The sequence below is a fragment of the Nothoprocta perdicaria genome, unplaced genomic scaffold (genome assembly GCF_003342845.1).
Source record: "Nothoprocta perdicaria isolate Ctin4 unplaced genomic scaffold, notPer1 scaffold_120, whole genome shotgun sequence".
Taxonomy (NCBI): Eukaryota; Metazoa; Chordata; class Aves; order Tinamiformes; family Tinamidae; genus Nothoprocta; species Nothoprocta perdicaria.
The window spans coordinates 1296924-1316479 of NW_020454317.1; the positions used below are offsets into that span (position 1 = coordinate 1296924).

General features: G+C 40.2%; 1 protein-coding gene across 1 annotated transcript in view; it reads right to left on the reverse strand.

Moving 5' to 3' along the window:
* Positions 1-15801, reverse strand: part of CASR (calcium sensing receptor) — a 40018-nt gene extending 24217 nt beyond the window's left edge. Inside the window, exons 1-3 of the mRNA XM_026054300.1 lie at positions 15758-15801; positions 12413-12849; positions 3254-3560 (exon numbers count right to left, since the gene is read on the reverse strand). Of these exons, the coding sequence (XP_025910085.1) occupies positions 3254-3560; positions 12413-12597 (492 nt within the window). The 5' untranslated portion in view covers positions 12598-12849; positions 15758-15801. The remainder of the gene's footprint in view (positions 1-3253; positions 3561-12412; positions 12850-15757) is intronic.
* Positions 15802-19556: the final 3755 nt, after the last annotated feature.

Here is a 19556-nt window from a genome sequence, read left to right on the forward strand (position 1 = left end):
TTGCCTGTCATCTCCTTCCCTCTCCTTAAATGGGCTCCATAGGCAATATCCCTGCTGGCTCCAGTGAGAGACGTGATTTAAATCAGCGCCTTTGAACCCAGGGAGGGGTAAGGCAATAGTGATCAAAACTACCTTAGCATTGTTTCCTAATTCCTGGCCAGAATCAGCAGAGAAGTCAGTAGGCATCACTGCCTTGAAGTTACAGTGAAGTTACAGTCTTCTTTTCTAAAGCTACCAAGAATTGTTTTATTTTTCCTAATTGGAACAAGTACCTTATTTGCTCAAGATACAATTTGGATTTTCCAGAAAGAAAACAGTAAAATCCAAAACAAGAAGAGCTGAGATCTGAAGAAGTTTTAAAGCTCAAGCATCTTTCAATTTTGAGATTGGTATCTGAAATCTTTAGGACTCCCTCTCACTTTGAAAAGATCTTTAAACAGTTCAGTTTCCACAGAACGGAAATCTTCAAAAATCTTAAACTCTGCCATTTAACACTTAAGACTTGAACTCTCCTGCTAGAAGGATGAAGAAAAGGAGATCTCCTAATGCATTTCCAAGTACCACAGGAGCAAGTCAATCCTTCCATACAGCTATGTGCTACCTTAGACAGTCTCCTGGCCAGTGCTGTCCTCATCACCTACCACTGACACTCCTCCATATGCTATAAAGTACCTGATACCTGAGGGCATTTTTTTGTGCATCTTAGATGTACAAGAGCCAGGCCTGGACGCATAAAGGAAGTGTCACTTTTGTGTAGGTTATAGTGGCTTTCCCATTTCTATCTTAGCAGGTCCCATTCCTTTTGGAGCTTCAGAAACTGTGCCTGCATGCTTTTTAAAGGTGCAAAAGACTATTTTTAAAGATCTCTCTCCTTCTTAACTACTTGCAATTTTATAGAATACACTGAGATAAGAGTGAAAAATAAAATAAAAGTCATAACGTTTTCAGTTTCTATGTGAACAGAATGAGTAATGAACCCTAAATTAATTGTAAAATATATTTCCAACTTATACGGAAATGTAGGGTCTATTAAGCATGGATTTTTGCTAATGGTATTGCTATAGGTGGCAGAGATAATGCATATTCTAATGCTGCTTGACAATTCCCATTTTGAAAGCCTGCTCTCAGCTGTCAAACTTTATCCATATGGCTAAAAGTTTGTTCCATGTTGGGAACTGAACCTCCTGACACCTATCTATTTCTGAAACCACTAGTAAGAGTAGTTCTTTGTAACGTAAACATCATATCCTCCTCAACGGAAAATTGTGAGAGCTGCAACGACCTGTTCTTTTCAGTTCAACCTACCATCCTCTCTGAGTAGCCCCTGGTTACCTGGCAGTGTGAATATGCGATTAATGGTATGCCTTAAAATGCCATCACGGTGCTTATTACATCCCCACCTTCCAATGCTACTCTAGGTAATGCCTGGAAAGCATATACTGGTCATAGCTCAAACCATTCCTCCCTTGCACTGTAACTGTACATCTTGTCAGATCTGTCAGAACTAAGGAGTTAGGCTGCATTAACTAGATGAGAAATATTACTGCGTATCAGCCAGGAATGATTCCTTCTTCATTTGTGGGAACTGTATGGGAACTGGAGCTCTGGTTGAAATAAAAACATATACACTCAGGATAGACCGAGAGAAGAGTGTGACAAAATATTACAGTTCTGAATCACTATGGTAGAAAAAGTCGTTCAAGATCATGTTCAACCATAAATCCTTCAACACCATGCTTTCAACCATGTCCTTCAACAACCATGCCCTTCAACCATGTCCATAAGTGTCTCATCTACATGTTTCTTAAACACTGCCAGGGATATTGACTCTACCACTTCCCTGGGCAGCCTGCTCCGATGCTTCACCACTCTTTCATGTAGAAATTATTCCTAATACCTATTCCAAACCATTTCCTCTTGTCCTATCAGTAGTTATTTTGAAGAAGAGATCAACCTCTGCCTCACTACAACCTCCTTTCAGGTAGCTGTAGAGAGTGATAAGGTCTCCCCCCGAGCCTCCTCTTCTCCAGACTAAATAACTCCAGCTCCCTCAGCTGCTCCTCATAAGATCTCTGCTCCAGCCCCTTCACCAGCTTCGCTGCCCTTCTTTGGACGCGTTCCGACACCTCCATGTCTGTCTTGTAGTGAGGGGCTCAAAGCAGAACACAGTATTCAAGGTGCAGCCTCACCAGGGCCAAGCACAGGGTGGACAATCACTTCCCTGGTCCTGCTGGCTGCACTGTTCCTGATACAAGCCAGGGGGCCCTTGGCCTTCTTGGCCCCTGGGCACACTGCTGGCTCACGTTCAGCCAGCTAGGGACCAAAACCCCCAGATCTTTTTCTGCCATGCAGCTTTCCACTCATGCTGCCCCAAGGCCTCTTATAAGCTTTGACAATGCAACTATGTGCATTTTAGAAGAGAAATTGGAAATATGAGAGAAGACAAGACAAAGTGTAAGTGGATAAGGCCAGGCAGTGCATTTCAAAAGTTCTCTTCAATATGAAAGTCTGTCATGGATGACAAGAGCTAATGACTTACCTAAATTATCAGCGTTCCCCAACTCAACCACTTCAGAGACTGTCTTCCCCCTATATTAGATTATTGTTGGCTGGATATTGCTACTTGGCTGCCTCCTTACCTTTGGGGATTACAAATTTCTAGCAAGACAGATACTCATAAGAACCCCGCCACACACATATACACACTTTTTAAAAATTGTTTCTCTCCTTGGGAGTCTATTTTAAGTGGCAAAGACTGAACAAGCCATAGAGGCTGAACTCCCGTGGACCCCTTCTTTTGTGCAAGAGGAACACAGAAGCAGGGAATAGGATAGAGAATTTGGCACAATCTCTGTACTTGCCAAATGGCAAGTGCCCTTCTCACCTGGCGAACGTGAGAGTTAATTCTTGTATTTCTCACCAGTGAATATTCAGTTTGATTTGACTGAGTCATTTTAGAAGGAAATAAACTACATTTTATCATGTAAAGTGTCATCCCACTTCAAAAGCCAGTGTTTCACATTGATGTGTTGTGTTTGAGCTCATTAGTATGGTTAGGCCTTCTGCATTTCTAAACTTCCTTTTGTTTGAAACACAGATGAATTGTGTTTCAGCTCCCTATCACAGTTCTGTCAATATACTTAAAAATGCCCTGCAAACAGCAATATCCCCTCTGGTTCTTCAGGCCCAGCTTGTGCTGCAGAGTAGGGAGGTAGGTCACTTTTTAAGCTAAACAAGAGAAGTGAATCCATACCTGAGGTATGTAGAAGAGTCCTAGCAGATTAGCCACAGCAGTTGAGATCCCAGAGCCAGTTGCGCCCACGACTGCAATGGTGGAAGGTATATGTTCGGAGCAGTTGCAGAATTCGTCCAGATTCAAAGAGTCTATCTTGTTCTGAGCCACAAAACTCAGGGTTGCCTCTAGGGCTTTAGAGACTGTATTGCAAGTGTCAAATATCCTGTATCCCAAGGTCATGTTGGGAAGGAGAGTTGGACTACTGTTTATTTCTTCTATGGCAAAGATCATAGCCTGTAGCCAGCGGAAGCCTCGGAAATTATACCTGGGAGCAAGAAAGAAATAGGAGAGAATGAGAAATCATTAAACAGAGGAAAGGAGACCAGGACTGAAACAACAAGAGCATAAAAGATATCAGATATAAAAGACAAAGGCTGCATATATTACTTAACTCTATCTTGTAGATTTCAGAAAGGTTTCTCTTTTCTTCTGCGATTACAGAAGAGACATGTATATGTAGCAATATTTTGCTCTGGCTTTCAACTCTTCATGTTTGGGAGCTCAGTTCAGTGGTTGTGGGGATAAGATGATTTTTTCTAAATCTCCTAAGTCTGGGAAACTTGAGAAAGATCACACATAGAGTGGTGGTTTAGGCCTGTTCCTTCTCGTCAGGATATTAAATCTGGGATCTTGTGATTCCTAAGCAAAAGCTTAGGCACAAAACTATCCTTACCAGATTTCTTTCTGTGCAACTCTGACACATTTCTGAATGCAGATGGCAGTGTCTACTAAGCCCTGTGCTCAGTAAGATGCTGCCGGGGACTTAGATTCAGGGATACTTGATGCGTAAATTGCTAGAGGCATTTGGCAGGCAGTGAGAGTTGCAGCACTAAGCATTGGCTGCCTCTGGATATGCAGGTGCTGGTTGGCCCCATGCAGGAAAATTTGGGTATCTGTAATGCTTGGGCCTCACATCTCACAGTAGGAAAGAGAACACAGCCCTCTTATACCACAGACCTGCTTATACCACAAAATTGATAAATATGGTAGATTTTAATCCTAGCAGAGGATTAACAAGTTAATTTATTAATTTGGTAATTTGGTACTTCAGTGTTTTCATCCAAGAACAACTTTCCTCTTTATTACAGGGCACCCGTTTATTTTGGATACAAGCTCAGAAGCTGTGGCTGGAACTAACCCAGAGGTAGGGAGCAGTATTACGAACGGGCTGCAGAAGCTGGTAGTTCATGTTTACACATCACATGCAGTAAATGAACTGCCAGTCAAAGCTGCTGAGGTTATCAGAGTTGGTGTGAGGACGAGTGGCTATCAATTCAAGGGAGAGAGAATCTTTCTTTATGGAAAGAAGCAGAAAGTAGCTTCACCATGTGCCATTCCTATGTTTTACTTACTGTGTCTTCTCCTGTAAAGCTGCAAAAGCAACCAGCTGTGTGCCTGTGAAGCTGCCATGTTTTGGGATAGTTCAGCTGGGATAGCAGAATCTTTCATGAAATGATACCTGCCCTTCCTTATGATGCATTACCTGTCAGGAGAGCAGCGAGTTTGCAGTTTTGAGTTGAGCCATAGCTGAAGGCATCAAAGCTATTATGCTTGAGATTCATTGAAAAAACTGATGGGGGCAAGAACTGTGGAATAGACTTCTGAAACAGCTAATCTAAGAATAGATTTGTTATAAAATGTTCATTTTCAGATGAGTACCATTTTGAAATGTTTTGAGATATATTTCAATTACCAAGGTGAAAAATTTTGAAGATAAGCTACAAGCAATCATGAACGTTCAATCTCTGAGATACATGGCCCAAACATTTTTAAGTTACTGGATAAACTGCTTCCAGCATTGATATTAGCTATATCTTACTTATGCAATAGTGAATGAGCATAACCATATTAATTTCATTCTGGGAATTCTATCTTATCTGGTTTATCAGGGATCAGAAGTTCTAAAGGTATCACATCTAGAGATTTACCTTTTAAGTGTTAGTAGTATTATTTATTTAACCTTATCTCACCTCTTCAAGATATCTTTGGCCAAATTCTAAGAGGTTCTGCTCTGAGGTTGCGCAGACAGAGAACAGACAACATAGCTTCATTACAAATGTCTTCAGCAGCTTTAAGTCATAAGTTTGAGGCCAATAAAAATTCACGTTTATAATTTATGACCACTAGTTTTTTAAGGTCACTCTCTAAAGCACAGACATCCTCTAGAACATGTGCATTACATTTAGAAGTAATTTGGTCATTTTCATTTCTGCTCTTATTCCAAACCACTGCAATGGAACAGCTTTGAAATAAAAATGCAGCTCTTAGACGGAATGAGGCAGTGAAAGTTCCATACAGAAAATAAATAAATAAATAAAAAAAAATGCACTGAGTCAACCAAGCTGCCTCTCCTGGTCAGTAATGCACTCCAGGAAGATCAAAAGAGCAACGAGAAAGGCTTTTATGATTCTTCATTATAAAAAGTTAAATATATTCACAGGTATTTTGAGGTAAAATGAAAACGCAATTTGAAGCCAGGCACTGCGCCTAGGCTCCCAGTGTAAGGGAGAAAGAAAAAGAACATATTTTATATATTTCAAGAGGAGATTGCTGAGAAGCTAAGCTCAAAGCTATTATTAAACTGTGAAAAGCCTCACACATTCTTATGAGACTTAAACAGAATTTTAAAAAAAGTTAGCTTATATTATTACACAGGTGGAAAATGACATAAAAGTTGAATTATGTTTTATGGTATTTGACAGCAATGAAATTTAGATTTCAAAATTTAGATTTCATCCTGCTATTATCTTCAGAATCAGTGAAATTGGACTATCTTCCCCTTGCCTTCAATTAATGTGTTTACCAGTTAGTTCAGCAGGTGCACGGTAAGGCCCATGACACATAACTGCTTTTATTTTCCTTTATGACATATTGATGTCATATTATGACATATTGATGAATTTTTATTTACAGCATTTAGTCTACCTACTGAAGTTTGGACTGGCTTTATTTTGGAAGGGAAAAGACAGCAGGTGTTGTCTGGCAGCTAGAGTCCAAAATGTGTTTGAAATGCTTTTGATAATTTACCTCCAGCCAAAACATTATGGCTAAGGGATATCCAATTCTCCTCAGTTGCACCTCCTCTGGTAGCAGCACCAGCAATTCACCAGAAGATGATCAAATAGGTTAGAGACAAACACACCTGGCTCTATCTTCTCTAATACTGCGACTCTAGATAAGACTTCAAACAAAGTCTCCTTCTGATAACACTCGTCTAGCATTATATCTGATACTATACCAGTGCTAATGCAGATATAGTCAGGCGAAGGGAGCTGTGCTAAAGTAGTTTAGCTGAAGCAAGATTAACAACTCCTTCAAACACGGGGAGTGGGACTCCTGTGCACATGACTCCAGCAAAGGGCGACAGAGAGATTCCTCTTAGCTTGGTGTTTGAAACTGGCAGCATGTTGCACAGATCCAAGTGATCTTTTGCTGCTACTGTGACTGATGCGCAGCCATGCACATTTTTTATTGGGAATTTCCATAAATAAACAACAACATCCAAAGGACTTAGTAACAGAAGAAAACTTTTAGTCAGACTTCCAGGGTCTTTAAATAGTCACTGAAAATAAACGGGGGGGGGGGAAGGAGCTTCCAAAACATATTTTATGACAGATTATTTCTATAGCTCCATTGGCATGGTCTTGTATTTTAAGATGAATAAGATGCTCTGCTATCAAAAGTGCCTTAGAAACTTTAAATGAGAATTTACTGTAAATAAGCAGTGCCCAAAGGTGAAGACAGCAATTTCAATTCACATTTCACACTCCTGTAACTGCTTCTTCTCTCTCACACCCCATTCTCCCTTCTGTCTGTCGGGCCTGGGGCATGCAATCCATTTCAATTTAACTTCTTAATAGTCTCAGGCAGAAGCAAAAACAGGCAAAGAGAAATCAGAATGACTTTTCCACAAATTCTCATGTGAATTGCCCATCCACAGGGGATGGATTATCTTTGCAGTCCAGTTTGCTCTCAGTAAACTCGTAAGATCTCACTGATTCTAAGATGTTTCTTTCCAGTTGATCTAAATATGGCCATCCAGAAATGTTCAAGAAGGCTAAAATTTATATATCCTTACTTTGCATCACTAAGGAACATAAAGTCCTGGTTTAATGGTTTGAGCTCCCAGAAGCTCCATGACCTGTGAAAGCCAAAACTATCCAGAACCACCCTGTCAGTGCTTGGGCAAACCCCAGCTGCATGTCCCACAGGGTTATGAAATCTGAAACGTGTGTCTGGGAAACTCACCCCAGCCCCTTGAGGCCCTTTCCTCAAGCGGCCAAACTCATTTCCCCACATCATCACCACATAGCTAGAGATGTGTTCAGACTGGCACTTACAGTGTGGGCTGGATTACAAAACATGCTGCTCCTGACCCTGCTTAGGCTGTTTTTTAAGCTTTCCCATCTGGAAGACGTAGCCAAAGCCACCAACTTTTATGACGGGCTGTCTGAAAGACTCAAGTGTTGCAGGGCCTACTTACTCTGCAAGAAACCCTAAAGAGAAACTTGCAGTCCTGAAATGCTGTTTGTTAGCTTGCTTATTTGGTTTGCTTTGAACCTCTCATACTATCTGGATCCACCAGGGAAATAGGAATCTGTTAGTCTCTTTATAAAGGAGCAAGTCACAGCTTTATGTTGCATATTGACCTTCATTTATCAAAACATACAAATCACCACACTACAACCAATAGAATATGATGGAATAGAAGGACAAAGTAATGAAAAACCTCTAAACATGGCTCTTGCCTTTTATAGCAGATATATACTTTAACTCAACAACGATGACAAAAGCTGCATGTATTTCAGATCACACCAGTACTCCTTTCTTTCTCAAGTGGCTGTATTTACATTCTAATTTCTCTGTCCTCTCTAAATTCTTAGTACATTAATAATGTTTAATTGCTACTAGCATTTAGTAGCACTGCTATTATTAAGACATGCAAAGGTGAGAACTTAGCTCAATTTTAGGGTCCTTTCAGTCATAAGTATACAGTGAGTTGCTTATTATTCTCAAAAGTTAGGGGTATGAGTAATGGGATCTGTGTAGAACACAGACACACACACACACACAGAAACTAAAACTCAGGAAGAGGAAAGGGAATAATTAAGTTTTAGATTTTAGAAGGGAAATTCTGTCCTGGAGTTTTTCTCTATGAAACTGTGTACTATGAGATGAGGATGATGTTTTGCAACTTAATCTAATAGCTCTGAGCCACAATGTGGATCCTTGATTGGCCTGCTAATCTGATTTCAGGGAATATGCATTAAAAATTAAAGACATAATGACACTGTATTGGTAAGACTATCTCTGCACACTAGGGATATATTTTCATGGCAGACACTGCTCATTAGTGTAAGAGGAAGCCAAATATACTGGCCATCTATGCTATAATACTAAGAATATAACTAGCACTGCTGGTCATAATATAATGAATGCAACTGAAATGGACAGAAGGACAGAGACATTAAGTTACAAATGAGGCTCAATGTCCTGGCAAAGAATAGGGATCATGAATTTTGGGTGTGCTGTGCTCAGTCTTTGTCTTCACAGAATCACAGAATATTCAAGATTGGAAGGGACCTCTAGAGATCATCTAGTCCAACCTTCCTGCTCAAGCAGGTACACCTAGAGCATGTGGCACAGGGTGGCATCCAGGCGGGTTTTGAAGACCTGCAGAGAAGGAGACTCCACAACCTCCCTGGGCAGCCTGTGCCAGGGCTCTGGCACCCTCACAGTAAAGAAGTTCCTCCTCATCTGGAGACGGAACTTCCTTTGTTTCAGCTTATGCCCATTTCCCCTTGTCCTATCGCTGGCCACCATTCTTCATTGTATACATCAGGTATGTGACAGCATATGTTAATTGGAAAGTTGCTATCATAGTAACTGAGACATACAAAGAAGATACATTTATATCAAACACAGGCTATTTGGTTGCATAAGCAATAAGCTATGTAAATATTTCTAAAATCAGGAAAAAAAATTCTATCACTTCCCATATTCCTATCTTACATGTAAGGTCGCAAAATCAGAGTAAGTTTTTTGCTTTGAACTCTGCAATTTAGTGCTTAAAGTGTGAAGACACGTTTCCAGTAGAACTGGCACAGACAGACTGTGAGGAAATTGTTCTTTTTTCCCCTTTCATTACTAAAAGTATAGTTTTCCAAATAACTATATGCACTAGTATGCACAGTAGATTAAGGTCAGTATACATGCTGAACTAGGCAGAAAGATGCAGTACCACAAGAATATAAAGAGCATGCAAATTTTAAGAGTGGAAGGACACTCCAAAATGGGCCCTACCCATTTTGGGAAGTACTGTTTAAAAGTATAGGGATGGAACTAGAAGCAGCTAAATGTCTAGAAAATGATCAAACAGCACAGATTGAGTTGAGCAGTCCTCAACAGAAATCTGAGGACTCAGATTTCATCATTTCATATTGCTTGACACTGAGTTGCTTGACACTGAGTAGAAACCCCCAGATTTCCAACGGGCTCCATGGGTCTTTACTTGAGCTCAAAGCCAGGAGCCTGTCCTATCATCTGATGACTTGCTTCAGCCTAATGGAGGAAAGAGAGAAGCACAAATAGACTCCTAGAGACCTAGATCTTTTTTCCCCCTCTTCTCTTTTTCCCTCTTGTTTGGTATGACACCTCTTTGAAACAGAGCTTAAAAAACTGTATGCAGCTGCCTAAAACGGGGGCAGATATACAACTGACTAGCCATGGCTTTAGAAAGACATAGGATACGATTCAGGGAAGGGTAGCAAGGCCTAGAACAGGTTTTACCCCAGGAAAAAGCAAAAATAGCCTAGCCAACTGTCCAGAAATAAGGAAACTCAATACTGATACAAAAGAAACTAGGTAAGAAATCTTAATTCATGACTTGGTGAACCTATTGGATTCAGAGTCAGAATGCAGGTACAACACTTCTCCAGCCTACTGCAGAACCAGATAATTAAAAACTAAAGGAGGCCACCATTTTTGTCTAATGGGAATTGTGTTTAAGTCAGGCAACAGGACTTTTCTGAATTAAGTTCTGCTTGAAACAGAGAATCTCTGCTAGCAAAAATATTGGCTCTCACCTTAAAATATTCCAATGACAAGGAATTTGCTATAGCCCATAAATTCTCCTACAGGTTAATTATCTTATTAAAATCTGATGACTAGATTTAAGAAGTCTTTCTAACCCAACCTCTTCTGAATTGATTGTTTTATGGAAATTTTCTAGTTAAGACATGTGCAAAGAAACTGTTTCCAGCTACCTCTGATCAAATCATCTCCATATTCCTGTTGTAATTACAATTATTTCTGCAATTAAATTTTTGTCTTTCATTAAATATTCTGCATATTTTGCACTGTGCTATCAATGCATGATTTATCTAGTCCACTGAAGGAGTCCATACTTCAGGTAAAGCAGCTCAAATACCTTTTTCATCAACTTCTTTCCACCTGCCACTCCTTCGTGCAAGGGTAAGGGGAATACAGATCCTAATCCAGCAGACAAACTAGAAGATGACTTTCGGCAGATGCCCCCACAAGGACCTCCCAATGGGTCAGCCCGCCCAGCTTTCTTTTCTCCCCCTACAACGTTGGCAGCGCTGTCTCATTGTGATCAGCTTTTCGGGATATACACACTATCATGTGGAACAGACTTATTCAGACTTCTTTGGCCTCTTTCTTCTATCATTCCTTCTCATAATGTGCCCTTGTCAAAACTGTTACTGAGACAGGCCCAGTGCTGAAGAAATGACTGTTACTTTCAGTTTACAAATACTGGGGTTGTCTGCCTACCTCCTGGAGCAACTGAAAAAGACAATGAGATCTGAAAATGTTCATTGCTTTTCAACTTTCCACTTCTAAAATACTGCTTCCCGGAGAAAGAAAATACTGACACAAGCTGCAATTTTGACAGAACTTCTTTCTCCATGAAGTAGTTATTGAATGTACATTTCAATCATGACATTCATGTACATCATTAAACATAAAAAAAAAAAAGCCTATTTATTTACAGTTCTTTCTAGGTGCTTCCTATGTCAGCATCTAGATATGCTGTCATAAATTTGATGGAAACGTTCTGTTTAATATCTTAATTTGATTCCAGGAAACCACTTGGAATCTCTAAGTGCATCAGGAGTAATGTCAGCAATTCTTCAGCACCATCTTCAGTAAAACTGAATTAGATCCCCACTCTAGGACCAGAGGTCAAAGTAATTTTAGACATATTATTCTTTCATACATGACTACAGAAGAGATATTACGACAATGAAATGCTTTCCCATGAATGGTGATGACAAAATTCCTTACCAATTGCATATATTTTGTTCGTGTGACATTTCAGTTCCATAAACTTGTCGCACTTCTCATTTCTAAATTACATGTATTATAAACAGAATTATAAGATTAAAAATCTCTGATGCTTCATCATAAAAATGGCTACACATCAGGAATAAGAGAAGCTATTTTCATGTCTATTACCCCCACTCCCTCCAGGCCTAAGTACCAAAGGTTTAGACAGAATCTATATGCACTGCTTATATAAAAGAAGAGGACTTTGGGTGAGGAAAGTCTGAGTAGGGAGTTCAAGCCTTTGTAAAGTTTCTAAAGGGACAGCTATGTGGTTAGCAGCAGTTTTCAAAAGCAGTAAACTGTCCAGCTGTCACCTCTTCACTTGTCTAGCCAACTAAATAGTTTGCAAAGTGCTTAGAGGCGGCATTGAAAAAGAACTGAACACCTGATTTCCAAGCTTTTTTTTCTTAAAGACACTACTGATTATTTTCCTTCCTTCCCTTAAGAAAGCTTTGTTTAGGATACTATTCAAACGTCCACTATGGATGATGAGATAGATCAGGGTGTATGTGTTTGGTGGCTTTGGAGAATATATGAATTGCCTTTTTTCACTGCCCAAATATTACTTACGATTGGCTTTAACACATACACATTCTGTTTTCTTCTGTTATTTACACCATGCTTTCCTATTACCTTGGGGAACTAAGTTCTCCACAAGCATCAGATCACAGATCATTATATCATTATTTAATAGGATAGCTTGTGACTACTAGTTGAGAAAGGTCAAGACTCCTCTACCAAGACTCTATTTTTTTTTAATGGACTTACCTTATACACTCCACTGATTCTGGTCTTGATTTTAGATCCTGGTCTTTAGCAGCCACTCCAAAATGAATGGGGAACAATCCTCCAAGAATAATGTCTCCCTTTTTCTGTGCCCGCTGGTTTGGTCCATAGGCAGCAGTGTTCCATGCAAATACCAAAAGAATCAAGCAGCAGCTATATAAAGTCATTGTTCCTCTTTTCACCAGGAGGTTATAGGATGCAAAAAGATGATGCAGGTGGATCTAGTAATGTCAAGTAAGTTTTTTGGTTCCTAATACAGCACAGGAAAGATTTGTGATACATGTCTGCAGTGAGCTAAGCAACAAGATGAGAGACATAGTGCTGGTACTTCTCTCTTTATCTTCTCCATCACAAACCAACAATTCAGTTGTCCTTGGTTCTTCATAGCCAAAGCACTACGGAGAGCTCATCTCTGAGAACTGCAAAAAAAAAGGCTGCTCTTTATCATTGAAAAATACTCAGAGTGTTTTGCCAATTATATTACCTGGTAGCTGGAAAGCATACTTTCTTTAAAAAAAAAAAAAAAAAAAAAAAAAAGATATGAAAAGTGATCTCAGTTACACATTAGAGTCCACAGTAGTTCCACTTTGTCAAATCAACCTCTGTACACACCTGATGCTGCCCCCACTCAACAACCTGTACAGGGTATAACCTAACTTTGAAAGAACAAGTCAGACATGAGAGTACTCTCAGCCACACCTTCCGAGTGAGAGAACACAGGACTATTTTCAGTCTTTTTCAAAGAAATGTCATGGATTCTTTCAAGTGCCTAATTCTGCTACACACCAGGAGCTGGGTTGCTACATTTGCCTATTGCTCTTCAAGACTGGTCACAGGAAACTTGGTAAAACTATAATTAGGCCTCAGTAAGCAAAACAGTGAAGGAGAGAATGGGATAGGCACGTGGGAAATGAAGAAGCATGAACCACAGTAAGAAACAAGACTTTCTCTTAAACAAAGAACTGCAGTAAACTTCTGGCGAGGATCCCTCCCCTCCTTCTTACTGACTGCTTTTTACTTTTTGTGTTGAACTTATTCACGCTAAAAATAAAACAAGATCACAAGAAAGTCTTTGTTCATATCCTAAATGAAGATGACTTCCAGGGAAGCATCTGAAATTAAGATACTTCCCTGTAATGTGTTTTGAAGGCTTAGAAGGTTCAGCGACCCTGTCATTCCAGGCTTAACTATTCTAACGGCTTTGAAGTGATAATTGTAACCTCTCTGTAATTAGTGCATTTTCCCTGCAGCACATCTACAGGCCTGCCAACTTAAAAGCTATTTAATTATGGATTATGAAAATGGCTATGTGGGGGGAACCAAAAAAAAATATATATATATATATAATAAATGGCTCATCAGTCCAGTGGAAATAGGTATAAAACTCATACTAAAAATCTGGAGTTAGTCAAATTCAGACTAAAAGCTAGACATACAATGGTAATACTTGGGACAAATAGTATCAGAAAGTCATCAAGAGGTATCAGCTGCTAAGAATATTTTTTAAATGAGGATTACTTTGTCAAGGACTAAAAACAACTCAACAGATTTAACCTCTACCTAGGCTACTGTAGGGAAACACTATTACTTTTGCCACACAAATCAGAAATGAACATTACAGTGTTGTTTTAGCACACACTATCAATAGTCACACATGCTGTATGTCTCACACTTTCTTGCTCAAATGGAAGTCCAGAAGAAGCAGTCAGTAGGAAAAGAAAAAACAAAGCTCAGATTATTCTTGTGCCTCAGCAATCATCACACTCCAAGTAGCTGGATATACACTGCATTTTTCTGTTCATTCAGGTTCATTCTAAACTATTTTTTTGGTCCTGGACTGGGAAAAAAAAAAAGTGACTTCATTGACAAGGGTATCTTCTTGCTAGAGATCTTTGGCTAGAGAGCAAAACATTTGTAGGTGAACAGCTTTCTACCAGGGAATGTGGAATCTAACTGAAATGTCTTCTAGGACCATATGAGCTTTCATATAAAAAAATCTCTTATTTCATGCTTACAGGGTCAAAATTCACAGATTCACAGGTTCACAGAATATTTAAGGTTGGAAGGGACCTCTACAGATCATCTAGTCCAACCTTCCTGCTCAAGCAGGCACACCTACAGCATGTGGCACAGGGTGGCATCCAGGCGGGTTTTGAAGACCTCCAGAGTAGGAGACTCCACAACCTCCCTGGGCAGCCTGTTCCACTGCTCTGTCACCCTAACAGTAAAGAAGTTGCTCCTCACCTGGAGACGGAACTTCTTGTGTTTCAGCTTGTGGCCATTACCCCTCGTCCTGTCGCTGGCCACCAGTGAAAACAGCCTGTCCCCTTCCTCCCTGCATTCTCCCTTCCTGAACTTATACATATACATATACAATCATATCCCCTCTGAGCCTTCTCTTCTCCAGAGAAAACAGGCCCAGCTCACTCAGCCTCTCGTCATACAAGAGATGTTCCATTCCCTTAATCATCCTGGTTGCCCTTCTCTGGACCCTCTCCAGAAGCTCCACGTCCCTCCTATACCGGGGTGCCCAGAACTGCACACAGTACTCCAGGTGCGGCCTCACCAGAGCTGAGTAGAGGGGCAGAATCACCTCCCTTGACCTGCTGGCAACACTCCTCCTGATGCAGGCCAGGATCCCATTGGCCTTCTTGGCCACGAGGGCACACTGCTGACTCATGGTTAACTTGGTGTCAACCAGGACTCCCAGGTCCCTCTCCGTGGAGCTGCTTTCCAGCAGGTCGACCCCTAATCTGTCCTGGTGCCTGGGGTTATTCCTCCCCAGGTGCAGGACCCTGCACTTGTCCTTATTGAACCTCATGAGGTTCCTCTCTGCCCAATTCTCCAGCCTGTCCAGGTCCCTCTGGATGGCAGCACAGCCCTCCGGAGTGTCGGCCACTCCACCCAGCTTGGTGTCATCTGCATGATGATTCAGTTGAAACTCTGAAACTTCTACTTCAAATAAACTTGACTGTTGTATATCTACTGATGACCGGAGATTTCAACACCTTCCTCAAGGTCTAACATTGTTAGTTAGAAAACACTTCAGGACATTTCTCTGGAAAGCAGCTGGGTTTACATTAAACTACAATAGTCAGCATATAATGTACTCTATCACTTGTAAACACATTGTTTTAACGTTTGTCTGGTACTGTCAAGGCTTTCGACAACCAGAACTTTCATCAGAGCCAGGACTAGCCTGTGATAAAGCAGTGCCAAAAGTCCAAGTGTGGAAAACTCCTTAAGCATTTTTCTGCCTCTCTATAGCAGCATGGGGGCTGTAGCTTTTACGTCTGCAGTGCCCCAAAGAAAAAGGAAATACCATACCTCTTTCCAGCTAGGATTCTAGGATTGATTTCTTTCTCTCCACCTGCCTGAGGGTAAGTCTGCGAGGTCCTGCAGGATAAATTCCTGAAGGTCAAATTATCATTGCAGTCAGCTGCAGATTGTTTTCTGTCATTCTGCCTTAGTTGAAAAAACCCTCCTGCTATCAAATGCCTCATGCAAATGTTTGCAGTCACCTACAGAATGGCTGGCTGGCCTTATGGTAGGAAGCAAGTTGTGTCGTCTGCCAGCTGCTGCAGAGTGCTGTATGGTGGAACCTGCTGCCTTGACAAACCGTTAGACTTTCCTCATGTGCAGTCAGGTAGCTAATGAATATGCTGCAAGTCCCGTGCTTCAGGAGCACATTGAGCTAACTGCAGGTGGGGACGTCCAATACACCATAAATGCTCTCTGTCTCTGCTCACAGCCTGCACCCTGACTGAATCTGGAATACAGGCACAAGAGCAATCCCTGTTACCTACTTTCCCTTTCCTGTTTCCCAAGCTCCTCAGATCAGACAGTAAAGAGGGGTACAATCAAGCAAACTTTTAGTTCGGTTAGCCTTGCACCTTGCTTCCGTCTTCCCAAGGGTATCCTCCCAACTGGATGAGCTGATAGCATTGGATAACAGAAAAAAAGTAATGGGCGGGAATGGCTTGTTCCCCTGTAGAATCACTTTGCCAGTACTCAGAGGCAGGACATTTAAAGAAGGGAGTAATAATTTCTGGAAAAGAATGACAAGGAGATAGGCTATCAAGGAATGATAGGCTGACAGGTTAATTAGCTTAAGGCATCCCCAGTTTCTATGACTTCCAGACGGCAAAGAGACCTGAGGAGCTATGTGCTCTTTCAACCCCAGAGACAGAGGTTCCCAAGAAAGCCTGGACAAGAATGGTGCACAGGACACTGACTTCAACTGCTATGGGAAGAGGGTGAGCTCAAGACCATAGTCTGCTGATATATTGTTCAGGTTTTTTCAGTTTTCTGCTTTTAGTTTGATAGGTCTTTTATTTATCTTTGTGATTCTTTGCTTACAAAAAGAGAATCAATATTCATCATGATCAGATACAATAATTTAGTTTGCAAGGATGCTATGGAGGGCTCTCAGATGATGTTACTGAACAAGATGGGCCATGCATGTTTAATCTGCATCTCTGAGGAAGAAAGTGAGAGAGAGATTTAGAAAGGTAACCCAACACAGACAGATGCAGATGCTTGGTGAGATATCTAGAAAAAGCAAAGCTAGATGCATGCCCAGCTCCTTGTAAATTTCGCAAAATCAAAATTTTCATCTCTGCTTTTCAAGTGCTCTCCATACATGTGACTGGAAATATCTGAAGATACCAATTTTCTGATCTTGCTGCCAGTACCAAGAGTTAACACCCTCCAATACCATCTTCTCTTGTAGTAAAGCTTGCTTTGGTCCTCTTTACTTAGATTAAGTAAATATGGAAGTAAAGAGGAAGATTACGGCTTCTTCCTTATTAAAGGAAAGCTTTAATCAGTCAAGGATTCATGCTAATGCATACCTGAAAACTTCAAAACTTAGCATCTGTATTTACAGGTGGAAATCATACTGTGAATATAACAAATTACTGTATTCCTGCAGTTTTGTTTTCAGCTAGTAAATTAAAAGATTAGATTAACAAGAAAGTTTGTTACCTGTAATTATTTTCTCTCTTCTGCAAGTATTTTTACATTTAAAACATTATTTAGTATTAGTTTGTCAATATTTTTATTATAAGCTCTTCAAATGAAAAAAAAACCCTTTTTTTCCTATTAATTTATTCAACAAATATAATTACTTGAGATTTCTTCTGTCAAAGAAATATAAAGAAATTTCAGAAAATCAGTATTTCAATTTGTGGACACTGACCTATTTTTTAGTCTCCCCTCCCACATTTTAAGTATTATTTAAATAAGTAATTTTTATAAAACTTTTTTAAAAAAACTTTAGACTTTGAATTCCTGGAAGTGGAAGCAATCTTACCTAAACTCCAATGTCCAACAGAGGAACTTAAAATTCCAATTGTTGTGGAAGACACAGTAAATGAAGGAGGAGAGAAAGTCCTCTACAGCAAGCATTGGTATTAAAAGGATTGTAGCAATTGCAGATTTGCTAGTTGAATGAATTTTTCAGTTGTCAGAAACCATGCAGGAAAGTCAATAAATTCAATAAAACATTTTTTTTCCCTAAATGAACGACAGGAAGCACATTAGTTATGAAGTACTTCTTACTCAAATGCTAATTAACTACAGTTTCAAACAGCAATTCTTCAAGTTCATACAGTTAATGAGTTGGAAAAGATCGTGAGGGGTTATGCAGTCTGCTCCTCAGCCCAAGACAATTCCAGTGCTTCTGTGCTCTTAAAGATGCAGATATTCCCTCACATCTAACTTGGATGTTCTTTGTTGTAATTTAAGCCTATTTCTTTTCAACTTAGTTAACATAGATTAATTTCTTCCTCTTCATAATAACCTTATTTGGAATTTGAATTCTGTTATCAGAAAGTGGTTTTCCCACACTTTTCCTTCTTTTTTGACCAAGTAGTCTAAATTCTTTTTTTTTTTCCCCCCCGCAAACAATGCTTCCTTGACTTTTTTTCTTTCTTCTGGACTTTCTCTAGTGTGTCTCAGTATTTAATGTTGAACAGTGCCCCAAATGAACCGTGTTCTTGTTGAGCCCTTACCAGCCCTGAGCAGAGTGGTAGTATTACTTCGTATATCTTGCAGGTTACAGCCCTGTTTATTCATCTCAGCACAACACTTGTCTCTTTTGGAACAGTGTGACATTGCTGACTTGTGTTCAGCTGATGATCTACCATAAGTTAGAGTTGAACATGCTTATGTCCATAGGACCATGACACTTCATAGGAAATTCTCATTCTCAAAAGGTTTGTGCTGCCATTCAGATCAAAACTAGAGCTTACTAAAATTCTTATCATCAGCTTGGATACCACAGGAGTGCCAACAAGAACTCACATACTCACGTTCAACTTTCAGGATTTTTTTTTTTTTTTTACAGAAGTGAGCCTGGGAAAATTTGGCCATATCTTATGACAACAGGACTCTTCCAATACCAACAAACCCTGAAGGACCCTGGTCCTCACAGCTGGCCCAAAAGGACTGCCAGCCCTAAGAGGCCTGGATGATCCACAGCTAGCCCCGCCTGCAGGTGGGGCTGCCCTAGAGCTTTGGTGTCAGTCAGTTTGTTGGAGACAAGCCAGCTGCCTGTCCGCTGGGGTCCTGTTATATGTCAATGAAGAGCCCATGAAAACTCCATCTGCGTTCCAGCCAAACATAGTGCCCATGAGAAGTTTTCCACAGAACTTCTTCCTTTTTATAAACCAATCTTTTCTCATGAAATGCTATTTTGTCAGAAAATCTTCAAGCACTTCACTTTTTGCTTGTAGAAGTCTTCACATTTCTGTATCTTTCTCTAAGAGTTCCAGTGTAGCTCAGCCAAGAGTCATGCATTTAATATAATAATTACTGCCCTTGAGCACTGTGATGTGTTACACAGGTGTTGGACTAAATATTCATTAAGGTTTTTGTAATGTTAAATCTGGGACTTAAGATGACAAACATTACAATGACAAACAAACAAAGCCAAAAATCTTGGCAGGTATTCTGCTATACCTTGAAATGCCCTATTAATGCAAGTCATGCAAATACATGAGAGTTAGGTTGAAGCCATAAGCAACACATCTGCCCCTAACATCCAAGTAAGAGGTTCTGGTAGAAGACAGAGAGGGTGTAAGTGGCCAAGTCTGTGATTGATCTCATTGCTCAAGACAACTTA